At 42.1% G+C, this 25,541-nt stretch overlaps 1 protein-coding gene across 1 annotated transcript; it reads left to right on the top strand.

Moving 5' to 3' along the window:
• Window positions 1-2,035: 2,035 nt before the first annotated feature.
• On the top strand, window positions 2,036-14,881 carry LOC130425992 (cytoglobin-1-like). The gene is made up of 3 exons (XM_056752471.1): window positions 2,036-2,316; window positions 13,398-13,629; window positions 14,066-14,881. Exons 1-3 carry the CDS (start codon window positions 2,198-2,200, stop codon window positions 14,234-14,236), a joined length of 522 nt encoding a protein of 173 aa, XP_056608449.1. The 5' UTR covers window positions 2,036-2,197; the 3' UTR covers window positions 14,237-14,881.
• The last annotated feature ends 10,660 nt before the right edge of the window (window positions 14,882-25,541 follow it).

Raw genomic sequence — 25,541 nt, 5'->3', positions numbered from 1 at the left:
TGAACTACACAGGGAGATTTATCAGTCGGTGATCTATGGAGAACAACACATTACAAAAGTAAAATGTGTTGTAGACAATGTTTCTGTGTTCATCTAAGAAGCAGCCCAAACAACATGTGAGCATCTCAGATACGAGCACCAAAGCCTGCGGGTTCTATAGGGAATAAAAACTTATAGAGATTCTCAAGTAAAAATCTTCATCATGCTTCATCGGCTCGTACAAACACAGAACCGTAACCAACAATAATAACACAAGAATACTAAAATCTGCTCGCATCTAGCCTGGCTCACTTTGTGTGTGTGCAGTTGGCTAAGTGTGTGTTAATGTATTTGTGAGTTTAAGTGCGTTTAAGTGTTTGTGTATTTGTGTGCATGCGTTTTTCTAAAGGTGTATGTATTTGATTGTATATATAAAGAGTTTAAAATTAATGTGTGATCATGTTTTCTTTGAGTTTTATTGTGTAAGTTTGCTTTTTTTTGTAGCTTAAATCAAAACAAACCAGTTTGATTGATATTCATTGGAATGCACAGTAAATCTCATTTTGGAACCAGCTCTACATATGTATACTTACAGTACCAATACTTATAGTGTGTGTGTATATGTGTGTTTGTGTGTGTGATTGTGTGATTGTGTGAATGTGTATATGTATGAACTCCTGTCACATCTTTCTATTCTCACCGAAGAAAATGAGTCACTTCCTCTCTGATCATGTCAATCAAAGAGTGTGAAGTTGATGGTCTACAGGGACCTCACACACACACACACACACACACACACATGTACGCGCACACAAACACACGCAACACACTTTTCATCCACTTCCAAGTACAGTAAAAGTCAATCAAATCCAGATGATTTCATGAGCTGCAGTTTTTGTTGATGTGAATGTGAAGTTACAGTGTTTTGTGTTTTTGGGTGAAGTGTGTGTCATGTGTCATGATGAAGGTGTTTTGACCCCTGTGTGGTCTCATGGGAAATGTTCTCACTCAGATGTGTGTGTGAGGCATTAGATTAACAAACTCCATTAAATGAAGCTTTTCTCATCAGTTTCTCCTGTTGCCCACAGCCCATCACCACAACTACAACAGTTTTACTAAAAACATCATAGTTACACTATTGTGGCCAGAGTTTGTGGTCACAATGGTTTTACTACACAAACATCCAAATAACAATACAGTCGTAAATTACTGTAAAGAATGTGTCTCAGATGAGAATGTGTGTTTGTGTGTGTGAGGGAGTGAGAGTGTGTGTGGTAATGTGTGTGGATTTAAGGTGGAGCACCTCGCGCGTGTCTGCTCAACGATAACACAATCAGGTGCCGGTCTTCAATGTCTCAATTCATCTTGTTTAAAAACACTTTAGCAATAAAAAGAAACAAATCACTTGTTGACATACAGTAAGAAAATACAGCATAGCTTTCTGCAGAACTAAATACTGATTGTTTCTTATCAGACTTACAAAGGAAACCCGGCTGAGACGTTGAGGGAGAAACTCAGCATGTGTTACATTTCTTCTCTACATTTCTACTACATAGTCTCTTTCTTCTGAAGAACACCAAAGAAGATATTTTAAGGAATGTTGTTAATCTAACAACACTGAACTCCAATGACTTCCATTGCACACAGTTAAAAATAAAAGAAGAACCTTTCAAGCACCTTTATTTTTAAGAGTGTATGAACATAGAACAACTGAGACATTTCTCTAAATATCTCCTTTGGTGTTGCACTGAAGAAAGACTCACATGCAGATTTACAAACACACGAGGAGGAATAAATGATGATTTTATTAAATCTATTCTGTCATGTTAAACATAACACACGTAGGCTTATTTGCTTTAGAGGCGAAATCACAAACCATATCTCAATCTGAATTCTGTGTAATTCTTATCTCTAAGAAACAATCGTGATATCTCATCAAATAAACTGTGTAATAGGTTACAGAAGAAAATCGCGTGTGAGAGAGCGAGCAAAAGAGAGAGAGAGAGATAAAAGAGAGAAAGGGGGCGGACCCTCTTCATTCAGCTGCGACTCTTCTTCCATTCAGAAGAGAGAGAGAACACACACGGCTCTGTGTGAAGTGCGAGCGAGGGAGTCTTGAAGAGAGAGAGAGAGGACACACACGGCTCTGTGTGAAGTGTGTGAGAGAGGCTTTAAAGAGCGAGTGAGAATACAGAAGACACACACGACTCTGATCGACATGGACGCAGGTGTGAAGAACACAGGGAGCATCACAGATGAAGAGGTGTCTGTGATCCAGGACACGTGGAGACCGGTGTACGAGGTTAAAGAAGACGCCGGGGTGGCTGTGCTGGTCAGGTACGTTCTTCACATCTTCTGTTTGTCCTTCAGATGTGCTGAAGTGGTTTAGTCTCAGGGGTTCAGATGTGAAGGGTTGCTGGTTTGAGTCGTGAACACTTGAGCTTGAGCTTTTAGTCCGGGAGGACGGAGGCTGTGAAAGTAAATCCCTCTGCTCCTGGTTAAATAGAGATGAATGTTGGATCGTATGGAAAGAAAAGAGAGTAAATTGGGTTCAGGAGGACAGATGGGGTTTATACATCATCAGCGCTGGGTCTATGGGGAATACATCACACGCACAAACATACACACATACACAAACACACACACATACACACGTGAAGTTTTGCTGGTGTTTGTGTTTTAGAGATAAAAATGGTTGAGTTTGTTTATTTCTCAACTTCACTCTGTTTGTGATTCTTGTTATATCCACATGTTCTCTCTCTCTCATTTCATTTTAACTATGATATGTATTGCCAATAAGATAATACATTAAACAACAAGATCTGGTTATCTTTCTGTCTTTCTATTGCTCTCTTTCTTCTGTGTGTTTCTCTCTCTCTCTCTCTCTCTCTTTCTATTTCTCTCTTTCTCAATGTTTTGGTTTTCATAAGTGTTCTGAGTTAAATGTTTTTCCTTTTTTTGCAACTATTTATTCACTTGTTTAATTACTTGTTTATTGTGTTGTAGATATCTCTTTTGAATAAATAAAGAACTTTTACATCTCTTTGTCTTCATCCGTCTCTTTCTCTCTCTTTCTATCAATCTGTTGCTCTTTCTCTCTCTCTCTCTCTCTCTCTCTCCCTCTCTGTATCTATCTCAATCATAAATTGAGTCTTTACAAAGCACAGAAACATTACATAAAGATGGTAAGAGAAGAATTGATAAAACTGTGAAATAAGGTGGTCATATACGAGTAAAACCGAGAATCTTGTAATTTTATGTGTTTTTATAAAATGATAGATTATTTCCATGTTATATAAACTCTTAAAAATAAAAGTGCCTTTGAAGATTTTTTTGTCTAAATCGTTCCATTAAGAACCGTTGAGCTGTCTCACAAAAGGTTCTCTGTGGCGAAAAAAGATCCTTCAGATTATAAAAAGGTAAGAAAGAGTTGCTTCTTTACAGAACTTTTTTACAGATTTTTTGTGGAAGCAAAAGCTCAACCTTTTCATGTAAACCCATTTAAGACCTGGCGCCCCTCCACCCCCACCACGGTCTGTACACTGAAGATGGATAAGAAAATGTATAAAATATGTTAGATATAACCCATATATAACCCATATATATAAACTATATATAAAGAAGCAGAAAATACCTGTAAATGACAGACTGATCAGATCAGATTATAAATAGAACACCCTGCTGATAAAAACAAAAGAAACCGTCACAGAAATGGTTTCCAATATAATCCCATTATGAACCCTTTGCTTTTTGCACAAAACCATTACAAAATTGTAGTGTTTTGGGCATTATTTCAGAAGGAATAATCTGCCAGATCACGAGAACGGTGCGTTTCATTGATTTTAACACGTGCGGAAGTTTATTATATGCTGTTGGTGTCATTTGTATTAATAACTTTAATAACTGTCAACCGCTTTAAACAGGCGTAAAAGTTACAAAAGATATGACAAGACACTTTATTTACACACTTCACGTGCAATCTGAACGCATTGGGAGTGAGAGAGAGACTTGCTCTTATACTGAAATGACAGTCTGGAAGACATTCAACATGTATTTATAACGATTTCATCAGCCTCCAAAAATTCTTCAAAACGAACACAAAGAATGAACACCTCAGCTGACATAGTTCAACTCTTGCGTCATCACAATGGGATGTTGACCGTTTCCGTTTAAAAAAGATGAATACAGCCCTGATGTTTAAAATCCTAATATTTCAGCACAGTTGAAATGCCCAACAGGACATTTCCTACACAAGGGCTAGTCGACTGGCGGCCCGCAGGCCAAATGCGGCCCTACTTAAATCATTAAAAAGTGCAGACCTATAGAGCACTAGGCATGAGTCCACATGAGTACAGGACATCATCTGCGTTTGGGAAAATATAATTGTATAAATACATAATCTATTTATAAACACACTTAACTTATATGATCTACCTGTTTCTCAAGATGACACAGAGGTAATTAGAGCTGCTTCCTGAGCAGACGTTTTCCTACTTTTGATATGAAGCTCATGTGCGCAGCATAAAATTGCACTGCGCAGGACCTACGATGAGTCTGCGTGACCGCTCAAGCGCACAGCTTCATACAGAACATTGCCCTCCGTTAATTTGCAGTCGCGTTCACCCGTGCATTCAGAAGCTAAGAAATCCCAATAAGAGCCATTAACAGAGCCCTGTTTTTAGTGCACTACAGAAAAGTGTTTTGTGTCCACCCTACTGCTGACTTAAAAAAAAGTGAAAAAAAAACATGTTCTTTAGTTTGAATATGGCATGTAAAAACGTGTTTGTAATGATACATTAAAACTGGAGGACGAGACGTATCTGGGCAAGTAAAGATTCACAGCTCTACAATTCATTTGAATGTTAATTCATGACGGTCATGAGGTGGTATTGGGAACAACACATTATATTAAAGGTGAAACTTTTAACCACGGTTCTATAGCAATGATGTTAAGGACCCTTAGGGCACCTTTATTTGTGAGAGTGTTCCTGTTTCATTGATCGTTCTTCTGTCATGACAGGACTTGATGTACCTCTCTCTCTCTCTCTCTCTCTGTCTCAAATTTCAAGGTACTTTATTGGCACGATTGCGTGTTCCTACAATATCGCCAAAGCATTGAACATAACAAAAACATCTCTCTCTCGAATTTCAATTTAAGTGTGCTTTGTTGGCATGACAAAATGTACATTCGTATTGCCAAAGCATTTCCAGCTGGGCTGGGTACAAATAGTACAAGTATGTATACCAACGGAAAGAAAGATAACTATAGTAATAAAATAAAATAAAATAAATTGAGCAACTTAAAGTAGTTTATAATATGTATATAAATATATAAAAACAGAAATGAAGTATAATTTAAACAAAGCTCCACAAAAGCAAAATATGCATTTAAGTAGCAGAATAAAGGGATATAAGAATATAATATTTTGTACATATATTGGAAACATCAGGTCCACTCACAGCATCTGAACTTCATGTTTGACAGCTCGTGATGTTCTGATGTCAGAGAGAGGTGAAGTGATGCTGAACAGAGCAACTGTCTCATCTCTCTCTCAGTCTCTCTTGAGTAAAGTTCTCTCTGCACGAACAAAAAACAACTATGAGAAACTATGAGTCATTAAAGAACAGGCCGACCTAAATATTGAATAACTCGCCATCATGTCCAAACCTGTGTGATTTGGTGAACACAACAATCTCAACAGAGAAAAATTGTAATAGTGATGGACTCACCATAAAGGTTGTTCTTTCATTACCTGCTTATTCGCACATGTTGCTTTTCCATCTGATCTGTCAGTTAGCAACAAGCGCTTGAGAGCGTCCATCAGAGATAACATGAGTGTTTAATGAAGCTCTTGTGTTTCTGTGTTAAAACGGAGATAAATACACTTTCAAAACAAACTCTCTTCCAAACCACTTAAGCGGCTGTGTTGAAACTTGCTCCCCGCGGATGTTTACCCATTCCTGACCGCCGGATCAGTTGGTTATCAAGATCAAGCCATTAGTTTTGAACCTGCAGATTAGAATAAAGCAGACGAGTTTCACCATGAAGCCTTTAGATGAACATCATCTGAACTCTCTTAGATCAGAACGTGACATACAGAAACATTCCACGGCAAAGATCAACATTTAGAGAGAAAGGTTATTGCTCAGATGTTGCTCTTTCATAGCTCAAGAGATTTGATGGAGTTCTGAGTTGTGTTCTGGAAGTCTTCACTTCGTCTCAGATGTTATGAAAGAAAGAAAATAATTGGGATTTCGGTCAATTTGATAAGACATGATTGACTTTTGTTTGCAGACTTGACAAATCTGAGCTCAGTTAGACACAGTGTTGACATCTCTTCTCAAAGTCTAATGCCAGAAACATTTGTCAGATTTCTCACTCTTTCTCAGGAGAAATATCTGAGACGCACATGAGACTAAAGGGAAAGTTTCCATTTCTCTCCTTTTAATATCATTGAGGTATACCTTTTCTTTCTAATGGGATGCCGAAGACATGAAAGAAGTCTTAATCGGGTCGGGGATTCACTAGTAAAACATTGCTACTGTCAGGAATTCTGATGAATTATCACAAACTCTTAATGGTTTCCATGTTTATCATGATTGATTTTATAAACGTGACTTTCTCTGGGGGAAGGATAAGTGAAAGGTGGTCAAACATTACATCTGTATTATCTAAAGAATGCTTATCTCTCCACACATGCTCACACACCCACCAACACAAACACGTGCAGGAACGTTTTCTTTAACTTCTCATATAATGGCATGTTTATCTTTACACACCCCTCAAAAAATGTATTTCATAAGTCGGCATCAGCATTTCAATGTTTTCAAGAAATGTTCTTAGTTTTTTACTTTTAATAGTATCCAGCTTGCTTCTTTTTACATAACATAATATTTAGATATTCAGATTCATGCTATTATTGCAATTGTCGTGTTAAATAAGATCTTTAAATGTAAGTCTGATACTATGCTAATCGTTGACCCTAAATGGGACAGTTCACCCAAAAAAAAATTTTGTCATCATTTATTCAAACTCACGGGGTTGTTAGTCTGTGTGTGAGTATTTCTTCACTGGAAAACAAAAGAAGATATTTTGAGAAATGTGTTCACCCGATGAATGTCTATGCTGTTAAGTGTTGTTTGATATTTCACCTTCTTCAAAATATCTTCTTGCAGAAGAAAGAAAATGAAACAAGTTTGACATGACATCAATTTTAGTTCCCTTTCTGTCGGTCTCTCGACGTTGTGTCGAGAACGACAGATGGGGTTCGCCCTTGAGAACCAATCAACTCTGACTACTATAGAAAAGGCCAATGAAATTTGGCGAATGCAATTTGCATGCCGGGCTCCGCCCCCGGAAATCCGGTATAAAAGGAGGCCGGCGTGCAGCATTCACTTACCTTTTGTTCTTCAGAGCCATCGCTCATGAGTACAACTCAGGATTCAATCCTCTACAACTACACGCTGGTGCTACGACGTGTTACAGCGGATCGTCCCTTCCTGCAGCGACCTTCCCCTGGGCGTCTCGGCGGTTCCGGAGGTGTTAGAGATTTTTTCTAAAAGTCCTTTTCAGGACTGACTGAGCATTCTCCAGCGCGGCATGTCCCGCTGTTCTCTTGGGTGCGGCACCCTCATCGAGGAGGGGGATGGACACGATCGCTGCATTAGGTGTCTGGGCGTCCAGCACACTGAAGCAGCGTTCGTTGACACATCTGCCTGCACTGCGGGCAGATTGTCATTCAGAAGTTGCGGTCACGGGTGGCTGTCTTCCTACGGGAACCAGCCACCATTTCGTCTGCTACCCGGGCTGTGACATCTGTGGCTACGGCCCCGATGACCACCCACGTTAGCAGCGTTAGTGATACGGGGAACTCTGCGAACGTAAACCCGCCAGCCAAGTGCTCACGGGCCGATCGCACCCCGATTCGCTCTTCTGAACGTTCCCCAACCGGCGGTGGCATACCGTCCGGATCCTCACGCACACACTCGGAAACGATGTGTGACGTAGATGAGATGTCGCTCGCAGCATCGGAGGGAGACTGGCATCCGACTCTGCCGATTCCAAACTCCACCCCCAGCGGTCGAGTTCAGGAGGAAGCAGAAGTGATGTCATCCGTGCTAACCCGGGGATGCGTGGTTCCCGAGGTCGGTGCGCGGTGCAAACCGCGCCCACCCCGGGTGCCATGTTTTTCCCGGAGGTGCATGAGGAGCTGTGTAAAACTTGGAACGCTCCACTCACGGACCGTTCCAGTGAAACCAGCTCCGGCTCCCTTACTTCCCTCGATGGTGAGGCAGCCAAGGACTGCGTCGAGATCCCCCGGGTGGAACGTCCGCCTGCGGTGCACCTGTGCCGCGGACGGCTACCACCTGGGGGGGGATCGACCACTCCTACCGTCCAAAGCACGTAAGACTTCGGCATCACTGGTGTCGAAAGCTTGCGATGTTGCGGGCCAGGCTGCCTCCTCTCTCTATGCCTTGGCCATCCTGCAGGTCCGCCAGGCCAGGGCGTTGAGAGGGCTCCACGAGGGTAAGGCCGACCCGGGTATAATGCAGGATCTCCGTGCCACCGCTGACAGCGCTCTACGGGCGACTAAGGCGGCGGCACGGGCCCTGGGTCGGACAATGTCCACGGTAGTGGTCCAGGAGAGACACCCCCGGCTATACCTTGTGCAGAAGAGTGACAGCAAGGAAGTCCGCTTTCTTGATGCACTCATCTCGCAGGGTGGGTTGTTGGTAACACCGTCGAGGACTGCGCTCAGCAGTTTTTTGACGGCGAAGCAGACAGTGGCAATTAACCACATTTTTTTCACGCCGCGACTCGGCCGCCTACAGGCCTCCGAGATCTCACGTGACGTCTGCTTCCCTGCAACCCAGGACCCTTTCGACATCGGCTCCGGTTCCTGTGCCCCCACAGGCGGCACCCCGGAAGCAGAGGTCGAGGGGGAAACCTCCACCCCGTCAGCAACCTCCTCGCGAGAAGGGACACTGACGGGAAGACCCCAGGGAGAACAACATCGGGCCCGAACCTTCACAGCCACGGCTCTGATCGGTCGGTACGGGACGACTCCTGCCTCGTCACCAAAGCCGGGCCCTCGTTAGGGCTTGGCGCCCACTTACTCACTGAGTTTTCTGTTCTCCCCGGGTTTACTTGCAGCCGATCGCACACTCCACTGGACTGTGCTCGGCGAACCGACCTCACACCCTGGCGAGGCGTGAGGTCGTACACATACGACAGCCGTCACCACTCTCAAACCGACAGTGCGTGCCGTTGTCCCGCCAGGCAGGTAAGCAGGCGGAGCAAAAACCTTCCCTCCGGGGACTCCCCGCGACATGGTTAGCTCCGCCAGCCGACGAACCACCCCCCGTGGGAATGATGAAGCAGACCGTCCCCTTGGTCACCCTGTCACAGTCCCTGGGAGCTCGAGAGCTGCCCACACTGTCTCGCTGGCTAATGAGGGCGGTCCGTCTTGGTTACTCGATCCAGTTCGCCAGAGACTCACCCAAGTTTCGGGGCATCATCTCTCCCTCTGTCAGAGGCAGGGACGCCTCCGTACTTCGGGTAGAGGTCACCACCCTTCTGGCAAAACAGGCATCGAGTTCGTCCCTCAAAACCAAGATGTTCAGTGGGTCACCACCCGCACTTCATCGTTCCCAAGAAAGACGGCGGGTTGCCCCCAAAGGCTGCGTACCCTGAACAGAGCACCTTCACAAGCTGCCATTCAGGGTGCTCACACAGAGGCGCGTCCTGACATCTATGAGGTGTCAGGATTGGTTCGTGGCAATCGACCTGAAGGACGCTTACTTTCATGTCTCGATCCTCCTCGACACCGGCCGTTCCCACGGTTCGCGTGCGAGAGGCGGGCATATCAGTACAGAGTCCTCCCTTTCGGTCTGTCCCTGACCGCCCTTTCTCCCTGAGAGGAGGAAGGCGAGCGGGTACTAAACTATCTCAGCGACTGGCCTATCTTGGCACACTCGCGAGATCTGTTATGTACACAAAGGGACCTGGTGCTCCGGCACCTAGGTCGATTGGGACTCCAGGTCAACCAAGAGAGGGGCAAGCTCTCCCCAGTGCAGAGCATCCTCTTTCTCGGTATGGAACTCAGCTCTGTCACCATGTCGGCACACCTGTCCGCAGTTGTGCCCAACCAGTGTTGAACTGTCTGAAATGAACATTTTAGGCAGACAGCGGTCCCCCTGAAACAATTCAGAGGCTCCTGGGACACATGGCGTCCTCACGGGTTAATACCCCTCGAGTTGATGCACATGACACCGCTCCAACACTGGTTTCAGAGTCGAGTTCCGAGGAGAGCGTGGCACACCGGCAGCAGGCGCATGGTGATGCCGCCCTGCTGCCGACGCACCATAACCCCTAGTCTTTATGACTTTTTCGACGGACTCAGGTCCCTTTGAGCAGGTTATGAGGCAGGTCGTGGTGACGACTGAAGTCTCCCTGCAGGGGTGCGGTGTAGTGTGCAACGGGCACGCAGGTGGGGTGTTGGACGAACCCCCGCCTGCGCTGGCATATCAATTGCCAAGAGTTGTGGGCTATGCTACTTGCACTGAGCAGGCTACGGCCTCTCGTGCGAGACATGCACGTGCTGTTCCGAGGACAGCACTATAGCTGTAGCGAATACAGATCGTCAGGGTGGCGTTCGCACACAGCAGCTAAACACAACTTGCTCGACGCCTCCTCCGGTGGAGTCAACAGGTGACTCGTTCTCTGCAGGCCACACACCCCGGGCAAACTGAACTAGACAGCCGACGTGCTTTCTCGCCAGTTTATGCCTCGTGGAGAGTGGCGACTCCACCCCCGTGCAGTCCAGCTCATTTGGAGGCTGTTCGGGTAGGCCCAGGTAAAACCTGTTCACCTCCCGTAACACCACCATTTGCCCGCTTGATAGTCCCTGCCCTCGGCACGGATATCCTTGCGCACAGCTGGCTGCGGGATGGGCGGAAGCACACCTTCCCCCCCCAGGAGCCTTCTTGTACAGACTCTGTGCAAGGTCAGGGAGCAGGAGCACCAAGTGTTATTGGTTACACCACACCGGTCTAACCGCACTTGGCCTCAGAGCCGATGCTCTGGACAGCGACTCCCCCTGAACCATTCCCCTGACAGAGGACCTGCTCTCTCAGGGGAAGGACACGTTCTGGCATCCCAGATCAGACCTCTGGAACACCCATGTCTGGTCTCTAGACGGGACGAGAAGATCCTAAGATGGCTACTCCCCCTATACGGCTGAGACCATCACCCAGGCTAGGGCCCCATCTACTAGGCGGTTACACGCCTCTAGACGGTGCCTCTTCTCGTCCTGGTGTCTTTCTCAACGAGAAAGACCCACTGAGGTGCTTGATCAGGATTGTGTTCCCCTCCTCACGAGACTGGAGACTAACATCTCCCTTCCACACTGAAAGTGTATGTAGTCGCTATTGCCACTCATCACGACTCAGTCGGTGGAAAGTTTCTAGGGCAACACGACCTGGTCACCAGGTTCCTAAGCAGCGAGAGGGCGGAATCCGCCTCATCTTCGCTCCATACCCTCTTGGGACCCTAAGTGGTCCTGGGGAGCCTCAGGGCCCCCCAAAGAGCCCCTCGGAGGTTCCGATCTTCCTCATAGAGTAAGACGGCCCTCCTGACGGCGCTCACTTCCTTCAAGAGGGTAGGGGACCACCGAGCATCCTCCGTGTCCCTGGATTGCCTTAAACTCGGCCCTGGAAACTCTCACGTTATCTTGAGACCCAGGCCCGGATGCGTGCCCAAGAAGTTCCCACTACTCCCTCCGGGGCCAAGTGGTGAACTTGCAGGCGCTCCCCATAGGGGAGGAAGACCCAACCCGATTAGTGTTGTGTCCAGTACGTACTGGACCGCACGCAGAGCTCTGAAGCTCTGACCAGCTCCGTGTCTGTTGGAGGACAGCAGAAGGGGAAGGCTGTCTCCAAACAGAGGCTGGCGCACTGGGTCGTGGACGCCGTTACGACGGCATTCCGATCTCAGAATCTCCCATGCCCATTGGCAGTGAGGGCTCACTCCACACGGAGTTTAGCCACCTCCTGGACACTGGCAGAAGCGCCTCTCTAGCAGACATCTGTAGAGCTGCGGGTTGGGCTATGCCCAAACACCTTCGCAAGGGTTAACAACCTTCGCGTAAACCCGGTGTCAGCCCACGTCCTGCGTGGCGACATGTAGGACTGGCATCCGGGGGGGCGTATGCCTGCGAAAGCACCTTTCCACCCTCTAACAGGTTGGGTCAGTGTGCTATTTACCTTTTCTTCTTACCCGAACACATCGCTAAGAAACTGGTACCTCACCAGCCTCCCTTCTTACCCAGACACTGGTTAAGAATAGGCATTCCATCCATCACCAAACAAGCACCCCCTGGGGGCTGGCTGGGCAGAGCAGCCTTCCCCCTTAGGCCGGGATACCATGTGAGCTATCACAGATAGCTCTAACCGGACCTAGTGCTACCGGACGTCTGTAACACCCCCTCCGTGGGCTGTTCCGTCTGATGTATCCTCATGAGAATGGTTCCCACTCCTGGTAACCCATGAGCTTCCCCAGGTGGGCCTCCACCTCGCGGTTAACTACTCAGTCCGCACGTTCCATGCGTTCTCCTCCAAGGACGAGACCATACCTATATCCACCATATTCCTCCCCACGGGTAGGAGGTGGCCTCTGTAGCGCTTCTCTGATTAAGAGTCGCGCTTACCCGGTGTAAACTGATCTGGACGGCCTCTCGCCTATAGAGAGCTAAGGCCCCGTCCGTGAAAGTTACCGGTCAGGGCTGTACCCATCTTTCTCCAAGAAAGCTCTGGAACCCCCCGACCACCACACTGGAAGGTTACAGTCTCACGAAAGCTTCGAGATGACACGCCCAGGCTTGTTACCGTCGCTTCGCTAGAGATTGTGACGCGATACAGCGTTGTGGCGTTTTCCATAGGCAACCCCATCTGTCGTTCTCGACACAACGTCGAGAGACCGACAGAAAGGGAACGTCTTGGTTACGTATGTAACCTCAGTTCCCTGATGGAGGGAACGAGACGTTGTGTCCCTTATGCCACGAACACGTATCGTATTCTGCTGCAGTTTGAGAGGTCTCAGGCTCTTCAGAACAAAGGTAAGTGAATGCTGCACGCCGGCCTCCTTTTATACCGGATTTCCGGGGGCGGAGCCCGGCATGCAAATTGCATTCGCCAAATTTCATTGGCCTTTTCTATAGTAGTCAGAGTTGATTGGTTCTCAAGGGCGAACCCCATCTGTCGTTCTCGACACAACGTCTCGTTCCCTCCATCAGGGAACTGAGGTTACATACGTAACCAAGACGTTTTTACGTGAACTGTCAAACTAAGGCAAGATGTTAAATTACCCAAATTCTTAAGTCACACATTGAATAAATCAATGTTAATGTGTTTGTCAACAGGTTTTTCACAAACACTCCATTGGCAAAGCAGTACTTCGATCACTTCCGTGACATCCAGGATCCAGAAGAGATGCGTCAGAACGTCCAGTTGAGGAAACACGCGGTGAGGATTATGACGGCCCTCAACATGCTGGTGGTGAACCTTCGTGACGGAGACAAAGTCGACAACATCTTTAATCAGATGGGCAAATCACACGCGCTCAAACACAAGGTGGACCCCAGTTACTTTAAAGTGAGTATGACGAAATGCATGATGAATGAGTCAGCGTATCCCACAATGCAATGTGTTTAACTTCACCATCCATTATCAGTGTGACGATTGATGCAGTAGTCATATCAGCTGTGGATGTAAATAATATTGTGTGTATTAAACAGAACGCTTCACTGTAAAAAACTTCCTGTAAAAAAACAGTAATTTTCCAGCAGCTGGGCGCCAAAACTGTAAAATTTCATTTTTTGTAACTAAAACGTTTACGTCTTTTATGTTTATCTTGTAATTTTGCAGTGCTTTTCTGTAATTGGAAATTTTAATTAGTTATTTCAAAAATACATGAAAAAATAAATTACAGTAAAATAGCGTGATATTACTTTTTACGGTGTAGTTTTTTTTAAAAGCATGTTTGTACCTAGAAGTTAAATTCATTCTAATCTTTCGTTCGTCTCTACAGATTGTAACTGACGTCATTCTGGAAGTGCTGGTTGAAGCTTTCCCACAAGTCTTCAGTGAAATGTCAGTGCAGGGGGCGTGGTCTAAACTCATGAGCATCATGTGCAGTGAGCTGAATAAAGTCTACACTACAGTCGGCTGGGATTCCATCAAAAACTCCACTGAGATCTGAAAGAGAAGATAAGAGACGCTCTCCAGCAGTTTAACTGGATGAAATTACGACTAAAAGACAGATGGGCGGTCCGCTATCCGCCCAGACCCCACCCAGGAAAGGATGTCATACCGTCTCTATTGTATGACATACACCAAAGAGTAGCACAGATATTTGATGTACGGTGATACTTGTAAATGTTTGAGATAATTGAGAGAATAAGAGTGAATGGGGCAAAGAGAAGTGAACCTTACATTATCAAAAAAATGTGGAATTTTAATCATCGCCAAAAAACCTTAGCAACTGTTTTCAGTTCAAACTAACAAACACACACGTGTTGACATACAGATGAGTGTAGAAATGATAAACCCGAGCGCAGTCCACACACACAGCAGTAAATATTTACACATTCTCCAACCGAGAGTTTGCAAACATGAATTCCATTTCACATCTGTGCATTTCTGATCAATATAAATACTGTAAGATTAACGCCGGGTTCAGCCAAATCAAATGAGTTCGCAGTGATGTGTGTTTGTTTTTCAGGAATGTTCTATTGTACAAAGTTTGAACTGATTTCTTTTATATGTATTGATTCTTAAACGGTAAAATAGACATTGATTGTAAAATGAATTTAAATAAAGCTTCTCTTCTTGTGTCTTTCCTTTAGATTTTGTCTTGTGTCATAAATAAAAAAGACAGATATTCCACAAACATGTTTTTCAGGTATGAAAGACCAGGAATGTTATTCCCCAATGAAAAAATAAATATGTGAAATCTTTAAAATATACTTCATATAATTATGGGCCTATTTTTAACAACAAAATGAGTTAAAATAACGTAAAAATATTTCTGTCGTTCAGATTTAAATTATTTTATTTGTGTAATTATAATTGAGCAAATTATAACAGTTTTTCTCGATTGGTAACACACAATTCATGAAACTATTCACCATTTTCTGACAATTATAAACACATTCTCAGAACAATACACCATCTTGTACAAACCCCACACACAAACAGCCTCAACTTGCAAAGGTTTACACATGTTCTCATTCAGGAAACACAAACACACAATATAATAAACTGCAGAGTCAAGATGTAAACTCAAATATCACATATTTATCCATCAGTAAACATTCAGTAGTAAAACTGATGACACACACATCAGAATCTCAGGATCATATCAATATGAGCACAGGTGTGTACTAGAATCATCTACTGGGCTTTATAATACTGACTGTAAACATACAGTATAATCACACTACACACTTTATATGAGAGACATTTCACTATTCTGTATCCAGTAAACTGTAACATGTGTACACTTATTTTACCTGTTCTGTTGTTTTGCAGAAAATATCAAATACTTTTACGAAATTGGGCCAATGGTGCAGAGGATGCCTTAATTTTTACATTGCCTCCTATTGACAAATCGCTTCACTGTTTTGTTTCCTTTATCTTCTCTGTAAGTATCTTTGGATAAAAGCATCTGCTAAATGCCTGAAAGTAAATGCGATTTGTGCAGTTGTGAATTATAATGTGTTGCATGTCCAGTTTATATTGTTCTTTGGTTTTTGAACTTTACTTGTCTTGTAAGATCATCTTCGTCTCCTTTACAGTCGAATGTTATATTTTTATTTGTTCCTAAAGCTCTTTATTGCACTTTGCTCTATGTGCACTATTTTATGTTGTATATTCTAATAAGAATTGGCAAAATATATTTTAAGAGGCAGAATTTCAAGAAATGTGTTTAGGTAATCGAGAAAAACTGTAAGTAAATCCAACCCAATTGTTTTATGTTACACCCATTTAAATTGGTAAAATTAAGAATACTTATTTATTTTGTGTTGAGACTACTTTTGTAGATAAGTACCTTGGCAGTTGATTGTACTTCAACATGAAAGTAAGTGATCCGTGAAGTTTGAGTCTGACACATGTTTTTTTCAGCGTAACTTTAAGTAAAATTTAATTGATATTTTAACAAAAACGAATTGTATTTAATGAGCAGAATCTACTTATTCTGGTTAGTAAATTGTACTTGAATTATAGCAGCTAATTTTACCTTAAAAAATGTAGTGCAAATTGTCACAAGGATTTTATTAAGTAAAATGTACAAGTAATTTTGTTAAGTGCATCATGATGACATCACGTCATGCATGTTTCATCACCTGTACAGTTTCATCAAACAAGACACATGAAAAAAAACATTAATTGACTTAAAACTATAGTGCTGTGCTCAAAGTATTGATTCGACGATACCTTGTCATAAAGCCCTAGCGATGCACTTATCGATACAACTTCTTCCATATCGATTGTGCCACGCTTTTGAACGCACTATTTACCACGTGACGCCACTTCAATAACCTATTACAGGCAATCCACAGATCTGGTGGAAGGAGCACCAGTCTGGATTCCCTTGGATATCAAACATGGCAAGATGTGAGAATGTGTGTGGCAGAAAGTGTGTTCTCCACCACCGGGGATATTAGGAGTGCTCTAAATCCTGAGAATGCGGATCAGTTGCTTCTTCTAAATAAAAATCTCAAAGTAGCCTAATCTTATAAAACGATTTCAACAATGTGAAGAAATTAAATAGTTTGGAGCACATTCCAACACATGAAATGTAAACAGAACATGATACAAAATGTATCACAGTTTATGCTGTCAGAGTGTACGTTTTGTCTTTAATGTTACAGCAGTTCAGCCAGAATATTTGACAATGTAGTAAATTGTGTCTGAAACTTCAAAAGCAAAAGGAAGAACTATTATAATATCATGAAAGGTTATATGTTTAAGACTTATGTCACACTAAAGCAGTTCAGCCAGAATATTGGACACTATAGCAAATTGTGTCAGAATATATTTTTGTAACATTTATTTTTTATTTGATCTTTATGTGTTTTAATAATGTTTTGAAATGAAATGTCATGACATGCTATTTAATTGCTGAATAAACATGATATTGTTACTAAAATCTGCTAAATGAAAATGAAATGTAACATTGAGTCGTATCGCGATGCGTTACGTATCGTAGCACTTATATCGCGATGCGTGTCGTTGGTGATACACAGCCCAAAACGGTCACTATAACCATATCACTGTACACGAATGATCATACAGTTAACATCTATAGTAAATGTGAAATTCATGAGAAGTGACTTCATGCATCTATTGAAATGCACAAAAATCTGATGTCTCATGTCAAACAGTCTGAGTTATAACAATCTGAGATATAAAGTAAAAACAAGCACACAAGTTCAAATCAATGACACACAATCTAATAAAATCTCTGTGACAAACTGTTGTAACTGTTAAATGTTATTAGGAGCTTGATATTGATACACGCAGCACAGTCATCAGGGGTTTCACTTGTGTTATGTGCCTGTGTGTTTGTGTGTGTAAGCCTCAAAAAATATTCAAGCTGTAAACAGATGACAGAGCCTCATGATAATCACAGGGATTGAACTGTGGCGGCTGGAGCCCTTCTGTATATCCTTTCTACTCCGAGCAGTGTATGAAATCTTACCAAACCCCAGTCAATTTGCACAGGTGGGGGATGGGGGGACCCCCTGAGCACGTTGTGTGGTGGGAAAGGAACAGCCATAGCAAGGTGCTAGCAGTGCTCGCAGACATCCTGGAGCAGAAAGGAGGAAGAAATAACCCAGCCAAAGAAAGACCACTGAAGAGCACCATCGCCTTTGTGAAATAGGCCCAAAGTCCACAGCTAAGCCAGCCAGAATCTCCTGCTGTCAGCCTGGGGATGGGAAATGGAGGTTGACCTCGGGAGGAAACTCCACTTCCCTGAGGCGGTACTGTCTACAACTGTCTACAAGCAGCCGTTCGTTGGCTGGGAGAAGAGCCAGAGAGAGCCTCCTGATGGCTAGAGAGAGGGCACAAGCTGGAAGCCTGGAGGAGAGGGACAGTGACCTGGCCAGGCTCGAAACACCCAGAGAAGGTCGGAGACCACCTGACGACCTCTCTACCAGGCCAAGGGTTCATCCATTAGAAATGGGTGTATGTTAGCACCGCGGATGTATTATACACGTGTGTGTTTATCTGTTCAACTGAAGTCAATGTGATAAGCAGATTAAACAGGAATGTCAGTGCTGAACAAATCCACAGAATAAATCAATATAAACATGATAACACAGCACAAAATATCTGTCTGTGTGTACAGTTCATTACTTTAGAAATAATTTTCCCCAAACACGATACTAAACTTCACAATATGTATGGGAGGTTTTATGAAAGGTATATACTGTTTTTATATTATTTCTTTTGGCCCCAGAGTGTGTATTAGAATTTCATTAATGTACAAACAACAGATTAACAGTTTACGACATGTTTGTGGGTGTGTGCGTGTGTGCGTGCGTCTGCATATGTACAAATGGCCTGCAGGTCTCCACTAAATCTGACAACTGTGACAAACCCAAAACACATTCAGCAAACAAATGACAAAAGCCTCTCTCTCTCACCCACACATACACGTACACGTACACATATTTTTACCACGTGTTATGAGGACATTTCATACACAACACAACACCTACACCTCATAATCATACAAACCTCTCTGCATTCTTTTTATTTTCTATAAGTATCATTCTGTATGTTTATAAGCATTTTTTTTCTCATGGGGACCTAAAAATGTATATCTTTGTGGGGACCTCAGTGATGAATACCAGTACGCACGTACGCGCACATACACACACACACACAGTCTGATCACCAACTAGTATTAAACTTGACCATTTTTACTCCTCCACATTCTTTCAGTGTAAATCTGCTGTGTGTGTGTAAGTGTGTGAGTATGTGTTGTGGACTTGTTTTAATATACCGGCGGGGACCTAAACCTGAATGCACACCAACACATGGGGACATTTGTCACCTTGGGGACCAAAATTGAGCTCCAAATGGGTAAGAAAGCTTATAAATTGTACAGAACAATATAAAAAATCTAAAATGCAAAAAGTTTTCTATGATCCTTAGGTTGAGGGGTTGGGAATAAAATAAACAGTTTAAAAAACATTAAGTCCATAGACTGTCCCCGGGGAGATAATAAACCAGACTGTGTCTGTGACGTCTTTTTTCCCTTACACTTCAGACACACTCACTACACTATTTCCCTCATTCTCATGAACTATAACAAACTGAGAAATCATATATTGTTTGCATTTTAGATCATAATTGTGCCCAAAAAACTTTTTTTTTTCAATCTGTCCCAGCATGCTTTGTTTCTTGATCCATAGAGATTATAGCTCCATATTGTCACCCTGCTGACTCAACAAAAACAGAGGATTGTGGGATTACTGTCCTCCCCCCGCTGGAACCTCAAGACAGGAACTTCTGCAACACATCAACTGTCGACAGTCCAAAAAAAAAACATGCACCAAAGATGTTCCAAATGACCCGGAGGAAACACAGTTTTGCTCAGAAGTGACTGTTTTATACATTAGTTATGTTTCATCTCAGATGGGTCTTGAAATAACTCAAATGAGTAAATACAAAATACTTTTTTGGCAAACTGCATTTTGAGACGCTGATGTTATCTCACATGTGAACACTTCAAAAATAAAGCCAAATGACAGATTAAAGAGATGTTATCCGTGCTTTGATTTGTTTCTCCTGGCGGTCTAAACTGCACTTTTTAAGTCTGTGCGTTAGATTTATTCTCTCTCTCTGTCTGAATTTTCTGTTCAACTATTGTCAAAGCATTTCTTATGTTAACAGTGAATCTCGTAAAGATAATTTCTCTCTTGTAGCATGTAAACAGACGAGAGGTGAATGACAGACACACATTTATTGTCTCTTTCACACACTGATCTTTAGTTGTGATCATGTGATGCGTCATCGTGACTCAACACAAACTCATGAGCTGGCAAATAAGTGACTCTGCAGTTTCAACATGTTCATGTGTCAGTTCAGGTCAACTCATAAACACAGATACACTTTGACCTGCTGTAACACCAAACACATCAGATCCCATGACGCTGAAGATTTTCACATATTTATAAAGATTTCATTAGAAATGATTTTTTTCTGAAGAAACACATGAGACAAGAAGTGTTGGGAATGGCTGTCTTGCAATGAATAATTTCACAACCATGTGCGACCACAAACTTTAATAACCTACAATGCCTGCACATGATTCATGCGAGACATCTTTCAAAGAAGGACATTTCCTCTCACACCTGCCCAGATTTAAGCAGGTGTTTGTGTGTGTGACATAGACAATACTGATTCAACGCTGGTCAGGAAGAATTTCCTATTTCACTACACACATTTTTAAACAAAATACAAACAATGGAATATTTATAACTGATTTAAAATGTTATATCTTTAAGATTTAATCATATATGTCAGATTAAAAAAATACTAGGGTTGTCAAACGATTAATCGCATCCAGAGTAACAGTTTGTGTTTACATTATATATATGTCTGTGTACTGTGCATATTAAAACACATACACATACACTCACCTAAAGGATTATTAGGAACACCTGTTCAATTTCTCATTAATGCAATTATGGTGGTGGTGTAATGGTGTGGGGGATGTTTTCTTGACACACTTTAGGCCCCTTAGTGCCAATTGGGCATCGTTTAAATGCCACGGCCTACCTGAGCATTGTTTCTGACCATGTCCTTCCCTTTATGACCACAATGTACCCATCCTATGATGGCTACTTCCAGCAGGATAATGCACCATGTCACAAAGCTTGAATCATTTCAAATTGGTTTCTTGAACATGACAATGAGTTCACTGTACTAAAATGGCCCCCACAGTCACCAGATCTCAACTCAATAGAGCATCTTTGGGATGTGGTGGAACGGGAGCTTCGTGCATCCCACAAATCTCCATCAACTGCAAGATTCTATCCTATCAATATGGGCCAACATTTCTAAAGAATGCTTTCAGCACCTTGTTGAATCAAAGTAAGGCAGTTCTGAAGGCGAAAGGGGCTCAAACACGGTATTAGTATGGTGTTCCTAATAATCCTTTAGGTGGGTGTATATGCATGTATTTAATAAACATATAAAATATAAAAAATGATAAACGTTTATATGTCATTTTAATTATTGGTAAATATAAATAATTCATCTAAATTTTCATTTAGTCATTTAACAGAAGCTTTTTTCCAAAGCGATTTACAAAGAGTTTAGGGAGCAACAAGCGATATGTTATACAGCAGCAATAATACAGTAGGTGCCAATACAAAGATACTGGTTGCAACAAAAGCTAGACCACTACCTGTTGAGAGAAAGAGAGAGGGTTAGTTTTTTATTCATTTGTCTGTCATGTATTCACAGAAGAGATGGATTTTAAGTAGTTTTTTGAATGTTTTGAGAGATGTGGTTGAACGGACCGAGTTAGGAAGAATGTTCCACCATGAAGGAGTTTTTAAAGCGATTTACTGCCCTTCGGGGAAGGCAATACAAGATGCCGCTGGTTTGAACGCTGGGATCTTGATGTGGTGTAGGAGGGTGTGAAAGTATGCTGGTGCAGATCCAGTGATAGTCCTGTAAGCAAGCATAAGCAACTTGAATCTGATACGGGCTTCAACCGGTAGTCAGTGGAGAGAAATGAAAAAGGTGTCACATGAACGCTTCTGCGTTCTGAACCAGCTGGAGCGGTTTGATAGCCTTTGCAGGAAGACCAGCAAGGAGAGCATTGCAGTAGTCCAACCTTGAGATTACCAGGGCCTGGACAATGAGTTGAGCCGCATGCTCAGTGAGTTAGGGTCTAACCTTTTCTAACCATTCTAAAAAAATACATAAATATATATACATTTGTATGTATGTTTTTGTATTTATAAATACAAAATTAATATGCACAATACACGTACACATATTATCTAAACAAAAACTTTTATTCTGGATGCGATTAATTGTGATTAATCGTTTGATAGCCCTAAAAAATCTAATGATAAATAAATGCTTGAATCCCAAGTGCTTGTGGACCATTGTCTTGGCCTGCATCTTGCAAAGTGATCTATAGTGATTTACACAGTTTGCATCATTGCAAAGTGGCTACACGGTCAACGCATATTTATACAAATGATGAAACATATAAACACATAGCAACGTCCTAGCAACCAACCAAAACCCCATAGCAACATCCTAGCAACGACCCACAACATGATAGCAACTTCATAAACACAATTGTAACATCCTAGCAACCAACATATATGCAATTATGTGTATGGTTATGTGAATGTTTGAGCAAATGTATATTTATACTTTAGCAACTTCCTAAAGCACCATAGTAACATCCTGGCAACCACTCAGAACATCATAGCAATATCCTAGCAACCACCCAAAACACCATAGCAACATCCTAGCAACCACCCATAACATGACAGCAACTTCCTTGAACACCATAGAAACATCCTAGCAACCACCCTCAGACTGTAGCAACTTCCTATAACACAATAGCAATATCCAAGCAACCACCCAAAACACCATAGCAACATCCTAGCAACCACCCTAAACACTGTAGCAACTTCTTATAACACAATAGCAATATACAATCAACCACTCAAAACACCATAGCAACATCCTAGCAACCATACAAAACTTCAGCAAATATCAATCACCCAAAGATCTATGTAGCAACATCATAACAAACAATCAGAACACCACAGCAAATGTATGTCAGTATTTGAGTGGTGAAAGCAGAGCAGGAGTTGGATCCTGGTTCAAGCCCCCTCACACCTCACACAGATGGAATTAACTCTAATCCTCTCACATAATCTCACTCACGTGCAGCTCAGAGAGAGAGAGAGAGAGAGAGAGAGAGAGAGAGTTAGTGTGTGTTAAATGCTTAAGAATGTCCTGAGTGTTGTGTTTATGTCCTCCGATCTTCACGATATAACAGCAAACATGTGCACGACCATCATGGTTCTGAGCACCATCGCTCTTCTGCTGAGACGGACGTTCTTTAACCGCGTCCATCCGTGAGTATCACCATCATTTGCTGACAATAAAAGAACAGCACAGAGATAATGTACTCAACATATTCATCATTATCATTTTTACTATCAAGCATTCAATCATGTACAAGGCATGTTTATTTAAGCTTATAGCACAATTCTTTTAGAATGACAAACTGTGAAAGAAATAAAATAAAAAAGAATTAAAAATAGATTAAAAAACGTACCAAAAAAAGATAAAATCGTAATTTTATTAGAATTGAAGTAGTTTATTGACAACACTATATCATCTATAGTCAATTTCACAATGTATTCTGAGATTTCCTTCTCAGCAAAAAAAATTCCTTGATATGCTGCCTCAAAGTCTGGCCAACATAAGAATTCTTTGAAGGCTTCAGGAGTTATGACGTATCTGTTAGACTTATGACACGCTTGTTTTTCTCATCTCATATCTCCAGACAGCCAGACGCAAGCGGTTTGAATGAAAAGCCGTATGAGAATGATGCAACATCTTCCAAACAATAACAGGAAGAAACGCTCTTCAAGCATCCGAGATTCTCCGAGGACATTCTGAAAAATCGAACAGGCCTCGTGAATTATTCAAGGACGTTGTCATGTCCGATACAAGACGACAAACGTGCAGCACGACGCACAAAAGAGAGAGAGGAGAGATGTGTGCTGGAGACTATACAAACACACTGAAGATGGTCTTCGGGGATATTCTTGATAAAAAAGACATTTATCTCCCTCAGTAAAGGATGAACCGGAAGAATGATGTCATCTCCATCCAGACAGACCTGTGATACCTGATGTTAAGAGCATCTGAAAAATGAATAGACTCTCTTTTTATGAATGCGTTTGTATATCTGGATTTGGGTAAATTTGATGAGAAACGTTTGAGTTCATATTGAGATCTTCAATAACATTGACTTTTTATTGCAGACTTGACAAATCTGTGCTCAGTTTGACACACTGTTGACATCTCTTCTCAAACTAACGGAGACATTTGTAAGATTCCTGAGACGCAGACGAGTCTTAAACAAAAGCTAAATTTTAACCCAAATCTAAACCAATTTAGCTCAAAAAGTCTCAACTGACATCAACTCCATCAAATTCTTCCAAAACCAAAACATCTGATGTGTTAAAACTCTTTATTCTGACTGTTTATCAACAAATGTGCGCTTAAAAATGTATTTAAAGGGTAAAAAATGAAACAACATGAGATGAAACAAAGATGTAAGGAAAAACGTCCTATCCTCCAAAGGAATGCTTCACATTAAACGTCTATTTTTGCTCAATGTTGCCTTATTTAACAAACAGGGTGTTTCTCCGGATTGAGAGTTCTGGGTGGATGTTTTAAACACAAATCATGTGTCTCTTGATAACACAGTTGCCCTCCACAGGAGGCGAAGCTCTTGTTTGCTTTGCTGATGTTCTGACCAACAGAAGGGGATGAAAAGCACAGCTGCCTTCGAAACTCAAACCCTCTCAGCACATCTGCTCCACATACTGCCTTGAATTCAATCCCAGCTGTCCACGTGTGTCCACAAAAGACCACATTCCACACATGTTAAACGCCTCACAGCTGAACATTCAACACTCGTGGGTTTATGATGTCAAACACACAAACACAGATTCAGGACCCACTGGGGAATATTTGATGAATGAATGAAAACACTTTCTACAAATCAAAAACAAATCAGTGTCCAATTACTTTCCTCAAAGCAATAGAATATTTTTACTAAACATTTTAAAATAAAGTCCCACAGTTTACCTCAATTATAATTATATAAACCAGTTTTTATTCATATTTGGGGAATATCAGTATTCAAACTTTAAAGCTGTATTTTGCACCCTTCAGTAAAATCTAGAAAATATTAATAAAGTACCAAAACCCACCTGAACATTTTTCAAGCTGATAAAGTAATCGCGTTTAAAGAGTCTACTCAAGACTGCTCAGTCGTCTCATCAAGGTCTCTTTTTACTTTTCTTTAAGATTTATATGTAATAGAGTGAATTATGAATCTAAAAATTACATCAAATTCTTTTGATAATGTAATTATAAACAGGATAAAATGCTTGTGTTCATCACATTATTTTGTGATCTCATAGTTTGTTTTAAACACATACTCTATTCTCTGGAAATGCGACCATTTAAAAAATGTGATTTTCCCCAAAAATAACTAAAACGGAACCAAAAACTAACGTTTATAGAACTACTTACTGCACTACAAAAGATACATCACTGAAATAACAGAAGGTTCATAGGCGACCTGTTGTCTCCATCTGCTGGAAGATGTTGAAAGAAATAACAAATAATAAATGAGGAGAGTGTTCGAACGGATTAAAACAGTGTTTAGACTACATTACCCACAATGCACCAGTCCTGCTGCGCGT

This window comes from Triplophysa dalaica, chromosome 7, assembly GCF_015846415.1.
Source record: "Triplophysa dalaica isolate WHDGS20190420 chromosome 7, ASM1584641v1, whole genome shotgun sequence".
NCBI lineage: Eukaryota > Metazoa > Chordata > Actinopteri > Cypriniformes > Nemacheilidae > Triplophysa > Triplophysa dalaica.
Note: the sequence above shows the minus strand (reverse complement) of the source record. Positions and strands in the feature narration are given on the sequence as shown.